The 20214-nt window shown below is 43.7% G+C and overlaps 1 protein-coding gene across 1 annotated transcript in view; it reads right to left on the bottom strand.

The window, feature by feature from the left end:
* galnt17 (polypeptide N-acetylgalactosaminyltransferase 17) overlaps positions 1-20214 on the bottom strand; it is a 314798-nt gene that overhangs the window by 39043 nt on the left and 255541 nt on the right. Inside the window, exon 7 of the mRNA XM_078422462.1 lies at positions 5205-5390. Coding sequence (XP_078278588.1) covers positions 5205-5390 — 186 coding nt within the window. The remainder of the gene's footprint in view (positions 1-5204; positions 5391-20214) is intronic.

Below are 20214 nucleotides of genomic sequence, written 5' to 3'. Positions count from 1 at the left end.
GTGGATTCCTTGAAGCTTCCTGTTCTCCCACTTACTGACAGAATTCTGGCAGTAAAACAGAAAAAATGAGTAATATGTGATTGTTCAGACTAATAATTAATCCTTGCAATCTTGTCCGTGGTACCTCACAGTGCACTAATTGGCTGACACATTTCCTACCTTTTCTGCTGTTTCTAAATTGTAGAACACTTCAGAACACACTGAGGTAATGAAAAGTGTTATGGAATTGCAAGTTAAAAAAAAAAATGTCATCACTTTAAAATTAATCTTTCTGTGAGGCACATTGAACTTTTTTTTCTCCTTTCCTCGTTTATTATCTTGTTTACAGAGTACTATGTTTACATATTCTGTTATGTTGCTGCAAGATCTTTAATTGTTCTGCGTGGGTCGCATGGGACAATAGAAACCCTCTTGACTTGAGGGCTATCACCTTCAACAACCAAACACTCTAAATATGCATTGGATATTGCAGGTACCGTCTTCACTCAACTGTCTGAGTCTCACTGAGCTTGTCTCCTCACTTGTAGAAACTCCAAGTTACAGATATTTTTTATTAATGTCGTGATTTGTAATTCATTGGGAAATGACTCAAGCAATCACAACATTATGGTCCTCGCGGCAATTCACTGTCTTTGAGCTTCAGCTTTATTACTCCTCCCTCCTGCTTCCTTTCCTCTTACACAGTGTACAGCCTAAAGGAAATGATGAAGAGCTCAGTGCATTTTCCGATGAGGATATTCTTGCTGTTGAGGGTTTTTATTGTCCCATACGACCCACGCAGAACAATTAAAGATCTTGCAGCAACATAACAGAATATGTAAACATAGTACTCTGTAAACAAGATAATAAATGAGGAAAGGAGAAAAAAAGTTCAATGTGCCTCACAGAAAGGTTAATTCCCGGAATGGCGGGACTATCATATGTTGAAAGACTGGAACGACTAGGCTTGTATACACTGGAATTTAGAAGGATGAGAGGAGATCTTATCGAAACATATAAGATTATTAAGGGGTTGGACACGTTAGAGGCAGGAAACATGTTCCCAATGTTGGGGGAGTCCAGAACAAGGGGCCACAGTTTAAGAATAAGGGGTAGACCATTTAGAACTGAGATGAGGAAAAACTTTTTCAGTCAGAGAGTTGTGAATCTATGGAATTCTCTGCCTCAGAAGGCAGTGGAGGCCAATTCTCTGAATGCATTCAAGAGAGAGCTAGATAGAGCTCTTAAGGATAGCGGAATCAGGGGGTATGGGGAGAAGGCAGGAACGGGGTACTGATTGAGAATGATCAGCCATGATCACATTGAATGGCGGTGCTGGCTTGAAGGGCTGAATGGCCTCCTCCTGCACCTATTGTCTATTGTCTATTAAAAGGATGGCCTCCAGTCATCTGTGGCTCCCTCTCTGTGCCTCTTCTCTCATCCCTCATGTGCTCCAGTCGCCCTTTGGTTTCCTGCCAAAATCTTTCTCGTTTCCATTGCTACTGTTATTCAGTTACAATCAACAATCTCTCAAACCCTTCTCCTTTGAACTGTTGCAAGCCTTTAAACACTTCCCTCTGCTTTACTGACACCTTTATCACACAATCAATCCTTCATACAATAATACTCTTACAAATGACCTGATCTCATAAAGTCATAGAGTCAAATAGCACAAAATAGGCCCTTAGCCCACCATGTCCATTCTGACCATCAATACCCATATGGACTAATCCAATTTAGCAACACTTGGTCCATAGCCATCCATGCCTTGGTGGTTCAAGCATTCATCACAATACTACTTAAATGTTGTGAGAGTACGTCCCTCCACCACCCAAACAGTACATTCTCAGTTGTAACCATTCTTTGGGTGAAAAATTCGACAATAAAATTCTCTTTAAAACTCCTGTTCCTTATCCTAAACTTAAGCTCCCTAGTTTCGGGCACCTCTGCCCTGGGTTAAAGTTCCCTAACCCTCATCATTCTGTAGGCCTCAGCCTCTCCACTCCGAGAAGGATAGATCTTGCATCTCCCGACCCTTCTCAAAACTGAAATGCTCCATCCCAGGCAACATCCAGCTGAACCTCCTCTCACCCCCTCTGGGGCAGTCACGTCTTTCCTACGGTGTTGGCGGCCAGAACTGCACACAGCCCTCCAGCTGTGTTGGAGTCAATGTTTTTATAATCTCAAACAGATTTTTATCACTCTCCAATAGATTGCATTTTGCTGGGGTGGCTTGGAATTTATCTGTCTTTGGTCTGGCAACGAAAGGCTCTCTGATGGAAGTTACCATATGAATACTAACATGTGTTCAGATAATGGATGAGTTTAATATTGGCCGACCAGGGATTGATTCCATTACGCGAAAAGCTGGAGGCAGAAGCTGAGTATCGCCAGCAGCGGCAATAACGAAAATTAAACTATTTGCCAGCTGCTGCAAAGTATGTTTGATACCAACTTAGAAACATAGGGACAACAATGGGCCATTCTCACATTTTGACTTTACAACAACAGATTTCTGGGGATCATGGTTTGGGATTGCCCAGGAGGTGCCCCCCGTGACAAGACAGATGGCCGGGCGAGGAGTGGAGAAGGATGTTGGTTCACGGGAACTACGCACATGGAGCGCGCGGGCTGACCGGACTTTGGACCTCGAATAAAGGCGCCAAAATTGTGGTGCCCGCCATGTGTAATATATGCAAAAAGAATTTCACTGTGCAGTTGCTTATGTGGCAAATAAAGTCCTATTGAACTACTGAGATTGCTATTATTTACTTTGCGAAACTGTCTGCTCATTTCACTCCTATTTATTCCTTGAAATGATTCCTCAAACCATAGGGTATGATTTATCTGCATCCGCCCAGTAGAATTTCTTGATTAGATCAACACACGGCCTTCTAAAATCAAAGAAACACAAGCCATGCTTCTTCTCAATGTAATCATTTTATCTGTTGTCATTCTGCAGAATTTGTGCTGCACTTTCTTCAAAGTAAATATAGTCAGTATCAGGACTGGTACTCAAAGCTAAACAATAGTCCAGCGGCATCTGACCTGGGCTATTTACAACATTAATTACTTCCCACCATTTCACAAGTTCACAAATTAATGTGATAGGAGGAGAATTAGGCCGTTCAGCCCATCAAGTCTACTCTGCCATTCAATCATGGCTGATCTATCTCTCCCTCCGAACCCCATTCTCCTGCCTTCTCCCCATAACCTCTGACCCGTACTAATCAAGAATCTATTTATCTCTGCCTTAAAAATATCCAGTGACGGCCTCCACAGCCTTCTGCAGCAATGAATTATACAGATTCCCTCTCTTTTCAATCCCGTCAAGATAAAGGTCAATATTTTATTAGCCTCTGTTTCCTTCGTGTGGCAGTAAAGGAGTTTTTCGTAATTTGTACCCGGATATCAGAATGACTTTATTTCCTCTTCGATTCCTGGCCTGAGGTTGTTTAAACAAACACTTCAATTTGTCTTTATTGGATCCTAAGTAACACTTTGCAAGACTAAATTTCATCTGCCATAGTTTTGTCCATTTACACAGTTTGTATTTGTTCCAATGAAACTTCCATCTCTCATCTTCCCAACATACTGAGCTTCCTGACACTCACATCATTCATACTACTTCATCTGAGTTGCTAATACTTGTGGTGAAAAGTGGTGAACACTGCCCAGTCCCTCACGGGTTCTGACCTCCCCACCACTGAAGGGATTTACAGGGCATCGCTGCCTCAAAAAGGCAGTCGGCATCATCAGGGACCCATACCACCCCAACGTTCATTTCACTCCTGCCATTGGAAAGAGGATATCGGAGCCTGAAAACAGTAACGTGCAGGTTCAGGATCAACTTCTTCCCCACAGCCATCAAGCTGTTAAACACGACAACCTCCAAATAAGCTCTGAACTACATAGACTTGGGGGCATTAGTTTTGTCTTTTTGCATTATTATTGTTGTTTGTTTTTATGGGTATGAGTGTGCATGTGTGTGTGCGTGTAAATATATATATATACATAGGAAAGAACTGCAGATGCTGGTTCAAATTGAAGGTAGACACAAAATGCTGGAGTAACTCAGCGGGACAGGCAGCATCTCTGGAGAGAAGGAATGGGTGACGTTTTGGGTCAAGACCCAGGATCACCCATTCCTCTCCAGAGATGCTGCCTGTCCTGCTGAGTGTCTACCTTATATACACCGATTATGACCACCTGCCCAATATGCTGTTAGTCCTCTGTGTACTGCCAAAACAGCGCCGACCTGCCAAGACCCCTGAAGGTGTCCTGTGGTATCTGGCACCAAAACATTAGCAGCAGATCCTTCAAGGTGGAGCCGCCGTGGATCGGACTTGTCGATCCAGCGCATCCCACGTATGCTCAATTGGATTGAGATCTGGAGAATTTGGAGGCCAGGGCCAGGGCAACTACGTGAACACTTCATCATGTTCCTCAAACCATTCCCGAACAATGTGTGCAGTGTGGCAGGGCGCATTATCCTGCTGAAAGAGGCCACTGCCATCAGGGAATACGATTGCCATGAAGGGGTGCACCTGGTCTTTCTCCTGCATCCAACACATCAACTTCAAGAACTGACTGTTCACTTGCTGCCTAATATATCCCACCTCTTGACAGGTGCCATTATAACAAGATAACCAATGCTATTCACTTCACCTGTCAGTGGTCATAATGTTTTGGCTGATCGGTGTGTGTGTGCATATATAAATATATATATATTTTTAAATTATATATATATATATATATATATATATATACACACACACACACACACACACATATATATATATATATATAAGTCCCTTTGCAGATCACTGGGGATACCAATTACTGCATCTCTTACCTATGTTCAATAGTGCCATGGAACCTTTATGTCCATCTGAGAGACTTGAATGAAAATTCACTTACCATAAAAGTGACTTTGTTTAATATTTTAACTTACACAACCAATTTCTGATTGCATTCCAACTTCATATAAAACTGCTTACAAATTTACTGCCAGTAAAAACCTCCAATACAAATCAAATCCACCTCCGGTGAAACTAAACCTTTTCTTAAATTGAACAAAATATTCATTGCCAGGGATTTTATAATTTGCAATTGTTTGCGATCTTAATTCTTTTCTAAGCACCGGCCTTTCAAAGACTGGTCTTACTCAAGGTAATGTTGTGAATGTTGGTCTTATACTGCATGTAATCAGGCTGTTTACTCACATCCATGGGGATATTCCACGCCATATACACATGGGATTTGTAGTCATCCATCCACACTTCAGCTACGCGGAGTGAATTTCTCTTGGTGTAAAATCCTATGTTGTTATTGTACGGTTTTTTAATGCGTTCTATGTGAGCCACTCTGGAGCAAGGCAGCACCTCCATACTTCCACCACATAGCCAGACCTAAAGTGTTAAATAAGAGAGAACGAGGTCAGGCAAAAACAAATACAGCTTCACCACTGATTTTCCAGCAACTGGTGGTCGGGCAACTCCTTTAATCCAGTCAGAATTACGACAGCACTCTTGAAATTCCCCCTGGAAATCCCCCCCCCCCCCCCCCCCCCCAAAATGTGGCGCATAGGCTGGGTGAGACGGCCGATCTCATAGAAAACATAGAAAATAGGTGCAGGAGGAGGCCATTTGGCCCTTCGAGCCAGCACCGCCATTCCTTGTCATCATGGCTGATCGTCCACAATCAGTAACCCGTGCCTGCCTTTTCCCCATATCCCTTGATTCCACTTGCCCCTAGAGCTCTATCCAACTCTCTTTTAAATTCATCCAGTGAATTGGCCTCTACTGCCTTCTGTGGCAGAGAATTCCACGAATTCATAACACGCTGGGTGAAATGTTTTTTTTCTCATCTCAGTTTTAAATGGCCTCTCCTTTATTCTTAGACTGTGGCCCCTGGTTCTGGACTCCCCCAACATTCGGAATTTTTTTTCTGCATCTAGCTTGTCCAGTCCTTTTATAGTTTTATACGTTTCTATAAAATCCCCTCTCATCCTTCTAAATTCCAGTGAATACAAGCACAGTCTTTCCAATCTTTCCTCATATGACAGTCCCGCCATCCCGGGGATTAACCTCGTGAACCTACGCTGCACGCTCTCAATAGCAAGAATATCCTTCCTCAAATTAGGAGACCAAAACTGCACACAATACTCCAGATGTGGTCTCACCAGGGCCCTGTACAACTGCAGAAGGACCTCTTTACTCCTATACTCAAATCCTCTCGTTATGAAGGCCAACATGTCATTAGCTTTCTTCACTGCCTAATGTACCTGCATGTTTATTTTCAGTGACTGGTGTACAAGGACACCCAGGTCTCGGTGCACTTCTCTTTTTCCTCATCTGACACCATTGAGATAATAATCTGCCTCCTTGTTCTTGCCGCCAAAGTGGATAATCTCACATTCATCTACATTATGCTGCATCTGCCATGCATCTGCCCACTCACTCAGCCTGTCCAAGTCACCCTGCAACCTCCTAGCATCCTCTTTGTAGTTCACACTACCATGTGCTCTAATTTTGCCCACTAATCTCAATCTTGGGACCTTTTCAAAGGCTTTCTTTCATCCATTTTACTTGTCACATTCTCGGTATGGGCGTTCGGAAGTCCCCCTGAAAATGTGGCACTAAGGCCAGGTGAGTCCGCCCATCTCGACCTGGGCTCGCGTGTCTGCGACTTGCATTTCTGCCCTCCGGGGACCGCGAAGGACAATTGTTTCAGCTGAGCAGATCAATACCAACCTTTGCACTTCAGTGAAAACAGCAGTCACTGTTGAAAAAAACACCCGTAAAAAATGCTTACCGTGACCCACACTTCATTCACATGTTAAAAGATAGACACAGAATGCTGGAGTAACTCAGCGGCTCAGGCAGCATCTCTGGAGAATAGGAATAGGTGACATTTTGGGTCGAGGCCCTTCTTCAGAATATTCACCGATTTTCCATTATTTAACTCTATTTCTAAAGGTTTGAAATGTTAAACAGTCCAACTAGCTTTGACAGCTTGGAACCATCGAAGACTGTCAGAGTGTTCTGAGCCTTGGTCATCTCTTAAAACTCATTCCATTTTAGATGCAGTTAGTTAACGCGTCAACCCTCCCTAACTGGAAAAGTAAATAAAACACACAGTGCTGGAGGAACTCAACAGGTCAGGGAGCATCTGTGGAGGAAATGGACAGCTGGCATTTCAGGTCAGGACCCATCCTCAATTAGTGTCAATTAGTCTGAAGAAGGGTCCCGACCCGAAACGTTGCCAGTTCATTATCTCTCCACATGCTGCCCGACCCGATGAGTTGCTCCAGCACTTTGTGTTTTTGCTCAAGATTCCAGCCTCTGTGGTTCCTGGTGTCTCCGTGGAAGAGGTATGCATGCCCCAGTTGCTGTACACCGGACGGAACAAGTCAGTGCAGTGGCCCAACATACACTCACAATCACACAGGATTTGGACAAGAAATAAATCTGAGTGGCTATCTAGGATTAGCACCAGTTTTCTCCAAGTTAGCACCAGTATATTTTACACTTGTAATCTGGGGTGGGATGCAGGTGGGTAATATCAGCCCCTAAACCCGCAATACCAAAAATGACTTAATATGGAAATCACTTGAATAGCAACAGTTAAATACAATTTTAAGATACCAAGGATAAGATAACATAGGCGTAATAAACGTAGCATGTGTGATAAAGAGGAATTAATTGAATTTGCTGCAGTTCCTTGCTAATTGTTCTACAGGGTAATGAATTCACTTATCACAGCAGTAGGTGCTGGTTCTGCTTTATGAAAATAGACTACAGAGTCAATGTTGCCTTCACTTGTTCTTGCAATTTATATGAAACCTTGTTTGATCCAGGATAACATTTTGATCCCATGGCGGAGAATTACATGCACGACTCTTGTTGGAATGGATAGAGTGGATGTGGAGAGGATGTTTCCACCAGTGCGAGAGTCTAGGACCAGAGGCCATAGCCTCAGAATAAAAGGACACACCTTTAGCAAGGAGATGAGGAGGAATTTCTTTCGTCAGAGAGTGGTGAATCTCTGGAATTCAATGCCACATAAGGCTGTGGAGGATATTTTTAAGATGGAGATTGACAGATTCTTGATTAATACCGGTGTGTCCGCAGTTATGGGGAGAAGGCAGGAGAATGGGGTTGTGAGGGAAAGATACATCAGCCATGATTGAATGGCTGAGTAGACTTGATGGGTCGAATGACCTAATTCTGTTCCTGTAACTTATGAATTCCATGATGTTACTGATAAGAGCTCTACCTCCCTCTGCTTGTCCTTACCACTGAGCCTAAATGGCACTTTACTCCATTAACTAGTGAAATATTTGTGACTGGCCTCCTTCCTGTCCGGAACTGAGCTTTGTGGAGAAAAGTAAGATCAAAAACAATCTTAATCATCCTTCCACGTCAGATTTTGGAATAAACTGGGTGACAGATAGGATTTTTTTTAATGAAACTGTTGCTTAAATTGTGATATAATCTATTAATTGATTAGTAAATGGCCAGTGTTCCTGTGTGAAACAGGCATGTGTTTGATGCCTATATCAGTTGTTGTATGAAACTGTGTCAAATCACATCTGGAAATCCACACAGACAACACTCAATGGGCTCAAATAGACAATAGACAATAGGTGCAAGAGTAGACCATTCGGCCATTGAGAACAGCATTGCTTTGCAACATTATGACACTTGTATTCAAGATCTCCTCAACCTTTTCAATGGTTTGGTTTGGGGACCATCAAAATCTGGAGCACGGCGACAATATTTTCTCTATCCCCTTTTTTACAGGAATATTTGTTATTATCCATTGAGCTCTGTGGCGTGTAAAAATAGATACCAAGTACTGATTTAACAAGACTCCTGTTTCCATACCACACATTACAATTTCCCTTGCATCAGACTTTGATGAGGTCTCAGAATGGTTTAAAGGTTATTTTGCCACAATCCCATTATCCCGTCAATACAGGACCTAATTAGTTCTGTCCAAACAGAAGTTAGTTTACTCTATTCTTAGCAGTTCAATAATAGAGTTAGTGCAAACAGCTTTGTCACACCAAATAGAAGACACTGTGTTTGCTTTGTGTGCTGTGTTGCTGTCTGCAAAATAATTGAACACTGAAATAAATGAAATGATGTCTGCATTTGTGTCCAACTATGCTGTCTGGCAACGATTATATAATGTAATAGTTCTGGGGATATGTTCTTTGTTGCATTAAATTTCACAGTTGAACAATAACGTATTCAACATTTGATTGCAAAGATCGGTTCAACTTTGTTGGATGGTCTTATGCGCTTCCATATCTTGGCCAGGATTTGTTCTCCACGATTGAGTTCTCATATTTCTACACTTTTTGATTGATCGTTTGATTGAAAGAAACAGCATGGAAACTGGCTCTTCGGCATACCGAGCCCACACAGCCCATCGATGATCCGTTCACACTCTTTCCACGTCATCTCCCTTTCGCACTCACTCCCTACACACTAGTAGGACAATTTTACGGAGGTCAATTAACCTACAGACCGCTCTTCTGGGATGTGAGAGGAAACACACACGCACCTGGAGGAAACACACATGGGCCACGGGGAGAATGTGCAAACCCCACGCAGATAGCAGCTGATGTGAGGATCTAACCCGCCGGGTCTCTGACGCTGTGAGGCAGCAGCTCTACCAGCTGTGCCACTGTCCTGACATTCCCCATTTAGTTGTTTTGACAAGCATAAACAAAAATTCTTTAAAAATGCAGAAATCTTTTATTTCTCCTCTTTGTTGATGCGCTGCCATCTCTTCCCACACTGCGGGGAAAAGCAAATTGGATGCACTTGTGCTTTAGTACAAAGACACAGAAATTTCCTCATTCTGCTTCCATGCTGTTCGAATGCTAATTGTGAAAGTCAATAGACAATAGACAATAGGTGCAGGAGTGGGCCCATTGGCCCTTCGAGCCAGCACCGCCATTTAATGTGATCATGGCCGATCATTCACAATCAGTACCCCGTTCCTGCCTTCTCCCCATACCCTCTGACTCTGCTATCTTTAAGAGCTCTATCTAGCTCTCTCTTGAATGCATTCAGAGAATTGGCCTCCACTGCCTTCAGAGGCAGAGAATTCCACAGATTCACAACTTTCTGAGTGAAAAAGTTTTTCCCTTATCTCCGTTCTAAACGGCCTACCCCCTTATTCTTAAACTGTGGCCCCTTGTTCTGGACTCCCCCAACATTGGGAACATGTTTCCTGCCTCTAACGTGTCCAATCCATTAATAATCTTAGATGTTTCAATAAGATCCGCTCTGGGTTGGGAAATTCAATTGTGAGTCCAACTGAACAGTTTTGTCAGGTTTCCCTCGGTAATGCTATTCTGAAACTGACCAAGCACCATTCCCCATTCATGATTTAAAAAAACGTCACTATTCTGCAATGTTTTTTTAACATTGATGAGGTGCCAGTTCCTTCGCACATATCAACAACCTACAGAGCGCTCGGACTGCTTCCAGAAAGATGCATGGACGTGTTTGGGACTATTCCTGGAACCAGCTTGCAATAGGAATCCATTATTGCTCCCACATAAAACTATAGCTTGCGATAAAGCCATCATAGTTTGCCTTCCCTCAGATGGCTGGTGATATTCAGTGGATTGATGGAGTGTGATGGATTATAGTCCAGCTATAAATTGAGGGTGTGCTGGGTTACAGATGTGGGTACATATGACACTCCGCTCTGCTCCATGTGGATGGGTGCTACCATTCTTTAGGATTACACTGGAAAATGTCACCATTCCTTTTCTCCAGAGATGCTCTCTGACCTGCTGAGTTACTCCAGCTTTTTGTGTCTATCTTCGGTTTAAACCAGCATCTGCAGTCCCTTCCTTTTAGTTTAGTTTAGTTTAGAGATACAGCGCGGAAACAGGCCCTTCGGCCCACCGGGTCTGCGCCGATCAGCGATCCCCGCATATTAACACTATCCTACACACACTAGGGACAATTTTTACATTTACCAAGCCGATTAACCTATAAACTTGTACGTCTTTGGAGTGTGGGAGGAAACCGAAGATATCGGAGAAATCCCACGCAGGTCACGGGGAGAACGTACAAACTCCGTACAGATGGCACCCGCAGTCAGGATCGAATCCGGGTCTCCGGTGTTGCAAGCACTGTAAGGCATCAACTCTACCATTGCTCCACCATGCCGCCCGTTCCTCCACACTCAAAGACATGTAAAACGGTTTCAAAGCCTGTAAAACTTTGGCAGAATGCTGTGCCCTGGTGTTCGCCTTCTGTCGAAGGCTACCAATGCAAAGCATCGGCACTCTGCTGTTCTTGGCTTAATTCCTGCTGAGGCAACGGTACTGCATCAAATCACTTCCAGGTGTCGGGGTCAGCTCCATCTAATCTTCACATCTGGCCAGGTAAAGGTAGCCAAAAAACAACAGGGGGACAGTGAATCTCATCGGCTCCCCAAATCCACCTCAATTTGGCCCAAGGGAGTTGATGATAATGAAACAGCAAGCTTGGCAACTGCTGCACCGAGAAATATTTGTGGACGGTTCTGTCTTTCCCAAGATGAAAGGGGAAATGCTAAGTTACCCTGGGCTGCATGTGCACTCAGTTAGACTGAGAGTGATCAGAGGTGGGAATGGTAGAGGGAAAGATTAAAGAGAAAAATAAATAACAATCAAAACCTGAAAACCAGGCAACCACTTCACAATTCTCCAAATCAGTTTCTAATCATGGCAGGCACTAACTTTCAGATGCTTTGTTGTGAGTGGAATGATGTTGTGGCTGGAGATGCCACAGGAATAATTTTGAAAATGGGATGAACTCGTTCTCAGATGAAAACAAATTTATTCTATACGCATTATTCAAATGTGCAGAGTTGGTCACTCTTCGTTGTATGCATGAGGTGTTTAACAGCCCCGGGTGTGATTTTCAGAGCAGTAATTGCTGCTGGGCTCTGCTTCAATGAGCTGGGACTGTGGTGGCATCGACGGTTGCACTCAGCCCCGTCGCTACACACTGCAGGAGTGAAACAAAAGCTGGCACGTAACATCCACAGGAGCTATCGTTTAGATTTGAAAATAAAAGCCACTACTGCACAACCACTGGAAACCAACCCAATGGGTTGATTTGTGTGGGCATGAGGAATATTTCTGCAAACTATGAAGAAAAATAAAGTCAAGTGATGGTCAGTGGTTAAAAGCTATCTTCAACCCAATTAGAAATGGACGTGCGGCTGAACAGTAGAGCTGCCGCACTTGGACAACTACACGTGTTTGCAGTAATTGAAAGGACAAGGTCAAGTAAAAATGACATGGCGATATTAGTGACTAATGATTAACACCTCTGGGTAATTTGCTCCAATTTCAATGTGAGTAACATCGTCACCAAAAAAGCAAATTAGTGTTTTTAAGCAATCATTGGCTATTATTGCCAAAAGCAATTACAAAGTGGAAGCACACTGTGTGATGGACAGTTATTTGATACCTATTTATACACCCATCTGGGTTTCTACTTAACCATTTATCCATCTTCAAAAGCTGATCACAGGGCAGACACAAATAACAATAGACAATTTGTTTTCCCCATTTAAAATCATAGATCTTATGGTAAAGAAGGGAGTCTTTCCACACATTATATCAGTATTTATTCTACAATTCATGCCCTCTCTCCAACTTGCAACCAATCCCATCCTATCTCATTTCAACTAGACTGGATCACATATCATGATTAAAGTATAATTTAAATTTCTTTCACTGACCAGTTGAATTTACTGTTTTCAAATCAAATTTGTGTCACAAGGTGAGGTGATGTCATAGAGAGTCATAGATTCTTACAGTGTGGAAACAAGCCCTTCAGCCCAACTTGCCCACGCCGACCAACATGTCCCATCTACACTAGACCTACCTGTCTGTGTTGGGCCCATATTCCACTAAACCTATCCTATCCATGCACCTGTCCAAATGTTTTTTTAAACACTGTGATAGTACCTGCCTCAACCAAATCCTCTGGCAGCTCGTCCCATATACCCGCCTTCCTTTGTGTAAAAATGTTGCCGCTCAGGTTCCTATTAAATCTTTCCTCCCCTCACCTTAAATTTAAGTCCTCTGGTTCTTGATTCCCCTACTCTGGATAAAAGACTCTGTGCATTTGTCATAGAATTGGATTTGACGTCGTGCAACAAGGGCGATTGGAATTGATGTCCTACAAATTGGGGGAGTGGGTGTCATGAAACCTGAGTGATGTTATAGACCAGGAATGACATCAGGGATCATGGCTTGCGATATGAGGAGGGGATTATGTCACACGCTATGGGAGTTATGTCCGTAAGTGGAGCAGGGATACCGCAGAATGGGGCAGGGATATACTGGACAAGCCGAAGGTATTTAATCACAAAATGCTGGAGTAACTCAGCGGGATCTCAGCGGGATAACTCAGGCAGCATCTCAGGAGAGAAGGAATGGGTGACGTTTCAGGTCGAGACCCTTCTTCAGACTGATGTCAGGGAGGCGAGACAAAGGAAGGATATAGGTGGAGACAGGAAGACAGTGGGAGATCTGGGAAGGGGGAGGGGAAGAGAGGGACAGAGGAACTATCTAAAGTTGGAGAAGTCAATGTTCATACCACTGGGCTGCAAACTGCAAGCCAGTGAGAATTTGTTCTGCTGTCACACCAAATTCAAAAGCCCTTTTAGTCTTGGTTCCCGGGAGAAACAGCTCTCTGAGAGATCGGTATCCCATAGCAACACTGAGCACAGAACACCACAGGAAATAATAAACTGAAGGTTTAATGTCACAGTTCTAACTCCATGTCTTTGAAAGACTGTTCCTGGTTTTGACTTTTGTATGGAGTACCAGGGAAGATCAACTCATAGACAGAAAAACATGTTGCATTTGTCACCTCAGTCCAAATGGGCAGACAGCGAGGATGAACGCAATGCTCCAAACATATGTGACCTGCAGAGAAAGCCAAATGCAGCGATCCAATGCAGACATTGCCCAGTACACTGTACAGCAAGCACTGAGATGCTTCCAAGTGGACTGCCAAATGCCAAGACAATTAAACAGCAGCCCAAAACGTACAGAGCACAGCAGGTAGCAGCAGTTCATTTGAAGTCCTTCATAAAACAAGCTGGAATGGTGCAGCAGTCTGAGCTGTACTGAGGACTGGCACACTGTGGTGGTGGGCCTGAACTCCGATAACGATGAGAAGGCCTACCGGGAGGAGGTGGCTGATCTGGCACTCTGGTGTCAGGACAACAGCCTCCTCTTGAATGTCACAAAAACTAAGGAGCTGATTGTAGACTTTAGAAGGGCTCAACATCCGAGGATGTACACGCCACTGGAGTTAAATGGGATTACTGTGGATAGGGTGAGCAGCTTTAAATACCTGGGAGTCCACATCACAGAGGATCTGACATGGCCAACACACATTGCCGTACTGGTGAGTAAGGCAAGGCAGCGCCTTTACCACCTCAGACAGTTGAGGAAATTTAGAGTCTCTCTGAGGATCCTTCAGTGCTTCTACTCTGGGGCTGTAGAAAGCATCTTGTCCGGGAACATCACAATCTGGTTTGGGAACAGCTCTGCCCAGGACAGGAAGGCTCTGCGGAGAGTAGTGCGTTCGGCTGAACGCACCATGGGAACTACACTCGCCCCCCTGCAGGACCTATACATCAGGAGGTGCAGATCCAGAGCCAGCAACATTATGGGGGACCCCTACCACCCCAGCAACGGACTGTTCCAGCTGCTACGGTCAGGCAAACGCCTCCGCTGTCAAAACAGAGAGGATGAGACGGAGTTTCTTCCCACAGGCCATCAGGACTGTTAACTCTCATATCACCAGGGACTCATTTAATTTACTGTATTAATTTATTTTTTGTGTTAAAATTTTTTTTTTTTCATTCTGTTTTGTGGTTTAGCACAATCCGCAGGCATTGCCACTTTCATTTCACTGCACATCTTATGTGACAAATAAACTTGACTTGACTTGACTGGGTAACAGTAGAGGGCGCCATTTGTCAGACTCGAGCAAACTGCAGGTACAAAATACAACAGATAGAAAATTGTCTCTGTGCTTTACGTATCCACTGGTCTGATTTCAGAGCCTTTCCTGTTTGAATGCGTGCATTTCCCAAATGAGAGGTTGCTATTCATATGGGCAAGACAGAAACATATTGGCAAAGCAAAGAATACTTTAAACAAAATTGCTCATCTCTGGAATGGGAAATATAGACTGAAAAGTTAGAAAGTATTCACATAGGTAGGAAAGTTTTTAAGATTACTGAACTGCAAGAAATGTATTCTTTATTCTTCAATCTGCTACATGGTAATAAATGCACACAGGATTAAAATTCTTACATTTCGGAGCTACCTTCTTTACTTACTTATTCTAATGATTTAGAAAAACATTAAAACGTCAAGAATAAAACATTGCAGTTTAAACGTGTTGTCTTTCAACCTCCTTCATCAAATGAGCCTCCTGTTGTCTGTACCGACACCCTCCACCAACACCACATACTATTCATCTGTGAGCTTGACTCTTTGTGTAACCCTGTCTGAAATTAATATCCCTGCTTTTATTAATCATGCCTTATACTATAGTAATCAACCCCTTCTTGCAAAAAGCAACCAACTTGATTTTCATTCCATCCACCAGCTTAAATGTTTGCTCCTTTCACCAACAGCACATTGTGGTTGCAATGTGCATCCTCTACTAACATACTGTAGTTTGTCACCATGGGTGGTGCAGCAGTAGAGTTGCTGCCTTATAGCGCAAGAGACCCGGATTCGATCCTGACTACAGGTGCTGGCTGTACAGAGTTTGTACATTCTCCTCATAACCACATGGGTTTTCTCCAGGAGCTCCGGTTTCCTCCCATTCTCCAAATACGTACAGGTTTGTAGGTTAATTTGCTTCGGTAAAAATTGTAAATTGTCCCTAGTGTGTGTAGGATATTGCTAGTGTACGGGGATCGCTGGTCGGTGCGGATTTGGTGGGCTGAATGTTTAGACCATGCATTACTCTGGTATTTTTATTTTCACATGTTTAAATTATAACCTTTTATTTTTAATTGTCTGCTGTATATCATGTTTTTACCATGTGCGAGCACCAAGTCAAATTCCGTACATGTGCACATACTTGGCCAATAAAATGTTATTCTGATTCTGATACTGATGGGGCCGTTTCCAAGCTGTATCTCTGAAATAAAAACTAAGCTAAACTATTGACACAGACACCTGGTACTCTCAGGCATGGCTCAGCTTAGAGAAGTGGCCTCTGTGAGATGGAAACATGTTGGAGTCTCCGGGACGTCAAAGAAGTGGAGAGCAGTGCTGAAATACTTTCTACCTCTTTGATATCCCTCGGGATATCATTGACCAGACTTTGCTGGCTTTATCTTGCACCAAACGATATCCCCTTATCATGTATCTGTACACTGTAAATGGATTGATTATAATCATGTATTGTCTTTCTGCTGACTGGTCAGCACGCGACAAAAAGCTTTTCACTGTACCTCGGCACACGTGACAATGAACCAAACCGAAACTGAAACTGGTGCAATGGCGCCGTGATGTACGCATCAGCGTGGCATCCTGCTTGGTATGGTGATGGATGGCTACCACTAGCGATGGGTAGTAGTTGCCCTATGCTTTTCTCCAATTCTATGACTAAACATTTGAATTGGTGTTCATATTTTTGATTGCTCCTCTCTGACGCCTGGGAGAATGGTACGCAACCTTTGAAAGCAAAACCATTTTATTTGAGAGCTGTAAAGGAATGAAGACGAAATGAATTAAAATGGGGCCAGTCAGCTAGTAAATGGCCAGTTCATTCCGGTAAAAGTAACACAGCTTCAATCTGAGCACCATTGTACTCAGAGGGATTTGGGGGTTCAAGTTCACAAGAGGCCATGCTCCTTTTTCATAAGGTCATGAAATAGTGAGGCTTCCAAGAGCATTATTACAAAGGTCTCTGTCATAAAACCACCAGCACATGCTGGGTAATCAATACCCATCAATGAGAAGACAGATCACATTCCCAAATTGTGCATTTCCCTGAATCTTGTCCTGCTACTGATTAATCTCCTGCAACATCGGCCTCAACAAAGGCTGTGGATAGCTTGTGATGTCTTTCAATGCTGCCCAGATGCGTTCCGTTCTGCTCCATTCCTTTAGATATGATTAGTACACAATTTCCAACAAGTAGCATTGTCCCTAGTGTCATCGGGAGCTTTGAATAAATGAGGTTCGACCTAGAATTGATGTGTTCTTCACAGCTGGGAATCAAGCAGTTCTGAAAGTAGTGCATGCTAAATTAAAACGATTTGCATGTGAAGATAATGTTTGGCTCCCACAGTGTAGCACTCCCTCACTACTGAACTGATGTGTCAGCCCAAGTTATCGGCTCCTTTCTCCTGTTCAGGAACAGGACCCAGACCCAATGACACCTCTGAGCCAAAATAAGTTATGTGAAAAAGTTCCCTTCAGGTTCCTATTAAATCTTTTCCATCTCGCCTCTAATCTGTGCCCTTTAGTTCTTGGTTCAGCTACCCTGGGGGGAAAAGACTGTGCATTCATCCAGTCTATTCCCTTCATGATTGTACACGCCTGTATATGATCACCCCTTAGTGTTCTGCGATCCAAGGAATAAGGTCCTAGCATGCAACCTCTCCACACAGCTTAGGTCAGACAGTCCTTGCAACATCCTCGCAAATCTTCTCTGCACTCTTTTGTGTTTGGTAACCTGCAGTTCCTCTGAAAGGCTCTTGAGCAGTTTTGGAGTAAATCAGTTGCCCTGAGGTGCTACTGATTGTGAGGTGCGATTGTCAAGATGGGCCACACAATACAATATATCTTTATTGTCATTGTACAGGGGGTACAACGAGATTGGGAATGCGCCTCCCATACGATGCAATAATTGAATTAGCTAGTCAGTATTAATTTAAACAACCCAATGAAACACATTAGAACAGTTTTAAAACAGAATAAAGTGCAAGTAGGTCTGTGCCGGTTCACTGTGCGATGTGACCATCCGGCTCAGCAGGACCGGTTCATAGCAGCTATGGCCCTGGGGATGAAGCTGTTCCTGAGTCTGGAGGTGCGGGCGTAGAAGGCCTTGTATCGTCTGCCCGATGGTAGAAGTTCGAACAGACTGTTGCAGGGGTGTGAAGAGTCTTTGTGGATGCTGGTGGCTTTTCTGAGGCATCGTGTGTTGTAGATGCCCTCCAAGGCTGGTAGCTGTGTTCCGATGGTCCTCTGAGCTCTATGGACTACCTGCTGAAGAGCTTTCCTCTCTGCCTCCGTGCAGCTGAGATACCACACAGGGATGCCATGCGTTAGGATGCTCTCTATGGTGCAGCGGTAGAAGGACGTCAGCAGCTGTTGGGGTAGACCAGATTTCTTCTGTGTTCTTAGGTAGAACAGTCGTTGCTGTGCCTTCTTGACCAGCGCAACAGTGTTATTGGACCATGTTAGGTCCTCCGAAATGTGAGTGCCCAGAAACTTGAAGCTGGACACTCTCTCCACACTGTCCCCATTGATAAAGATCAGGGTGTATTCCCCATTGTGTGACCTACGGAAGCACTTTGCACCAAATGGATGCGCTGGTGATCTTCACCATTTTGTGGCACAACATTCGCCCTTTGATTTTCCCTGCATCTTGGTCTCGCAACAATTAACCTTGTCCTTTTCAAAACAAAGCAGCCAATTCAGAGCATGATGAAGTAACCTTAAGTCACCTTAATGGCTGCTGAAGTTATTCAGCCAAGATGCCCAGAGCAACTGGGTGACAAATGATATGGTAGTTATCACATTGCTGCAGATGGAAGCTTGCTGTGCACAAACTAGCTGTCCACATTACACGATGATTAGGTTCTGGAAAATATTTAATTGGCTGTCAGTGGGGGATTCAAGAAGCAGAGGTATTAGGTTTAAGGTGAGAGGGGAAAGATTTAAAGGAACCCGAGGGGCGATATTTTCACACATATGTGGAATCAGCTGCCATAGGAGGTCGTTGAGGCAGGTATTACAAACCACATTTAAAAGACTTTTGGACAGGTAATAGATAGAAAAGGTTTAGAGGGATGTGGGCCAAACGCGGGCAGGTGGAACTAGCGTAGATGGGGCATCTTGGTCGGCATGGACAAGGTGGGTTGTTTCTGTACTGTGTGACTTTATGACTCTATAACATTCCAAATTCATACCTGTGTTTATGATAACTCAATGTTTGTATCCATTCATGGATTGGACGCCCAGACCACTGTGAATGCCCATGACATCCTATATGACCTTGGACAAAAATAATCTATCTTTCTGTCTTTCTACACCATTGTCCTCCAATGTCTTGCTACCTGTTGTCCAGCTGGATGGCATTGTCTATGCCTGGTTTCATCCTGATCTGCCCACTCATATGAAGCGAATTAGCTCCAATGACTACTCTTCCAGTTCATGTTCCACTGCAAGTGACATTTCTCAAGGATCCTATCTCGGTCCCCTTCCTGTCCACATTGGGCGCTGCCCTTGGTAACATCATCCAAAACCGTAGTCAGTCAGTTGTCACATGTGTGGTGACATCACCAGACTCCACCTCACCGGCATCACTGTTCAGCTACACAATATTCAATGCCTCAGTCTGAAGAAGGGTCTCGACCCGAAACGCCACCCATTCCTTCTCTCCAGAGATGCTGCCTGTCCCGCTGAGTTACTCCAGCATTTTGTGTCTAAATTCAATGCATTCCTGGCCAACTTCTTCCAAGCTGCTTCACCAGCTCTCTTGCCCGCACTTTAACTTGCACCAAATGTGCTCCCCCATCACAATATTCACTGAACCACATTCAGAATGGGACAAGCCTTCCCTATACATTAAATGTCTCTTGCTTGTTTTTAGATCCCTTGTTGGTTTAACTGCTCCCCATCACAAGGGTCCCTCTAACCCCCCATTATACCTGAGTTCCTCCCAATTCTCGATCAGACCCAAATATCACTTCCCTGCTGGTGTTTGTGCCTTCAATTGCTAAGACACTAAGCTCTGAAACCCCTCCACCTCACTCCCTCCTTCAAGAAATTATTTAAAACAATCTCTTCCATTAATCTTTTTGGTGTAGCTGAATTTTGCTTTGTCAAGTTCTTAGAATATATTGTTATCTGTAAATCTCCATATAGAAACATAGAATGTAGGTGCAGGAGTAGGCCATTCGGCCCTTTGAGCCAGCACTGCCATTCAA

This window comes from Rhinoraja longicauda, chromosome 26 (genome assembly GCF_053455715.1).
Source record: "Rhinoraja longicauda isolate Sanriku21f chromosome 26, sRhiLon1.1, whole genome shotgun sequence".
NCBI lineage: Eukaryota > Metazoa > Chordata > Chondrichthyes > Rajiformes > Arhynchobatidae > Rhinoraja > Rhinoraja longicauda.
This window is presented reverse-complemented; position numbering and strand designations above follow the sequence as displayed.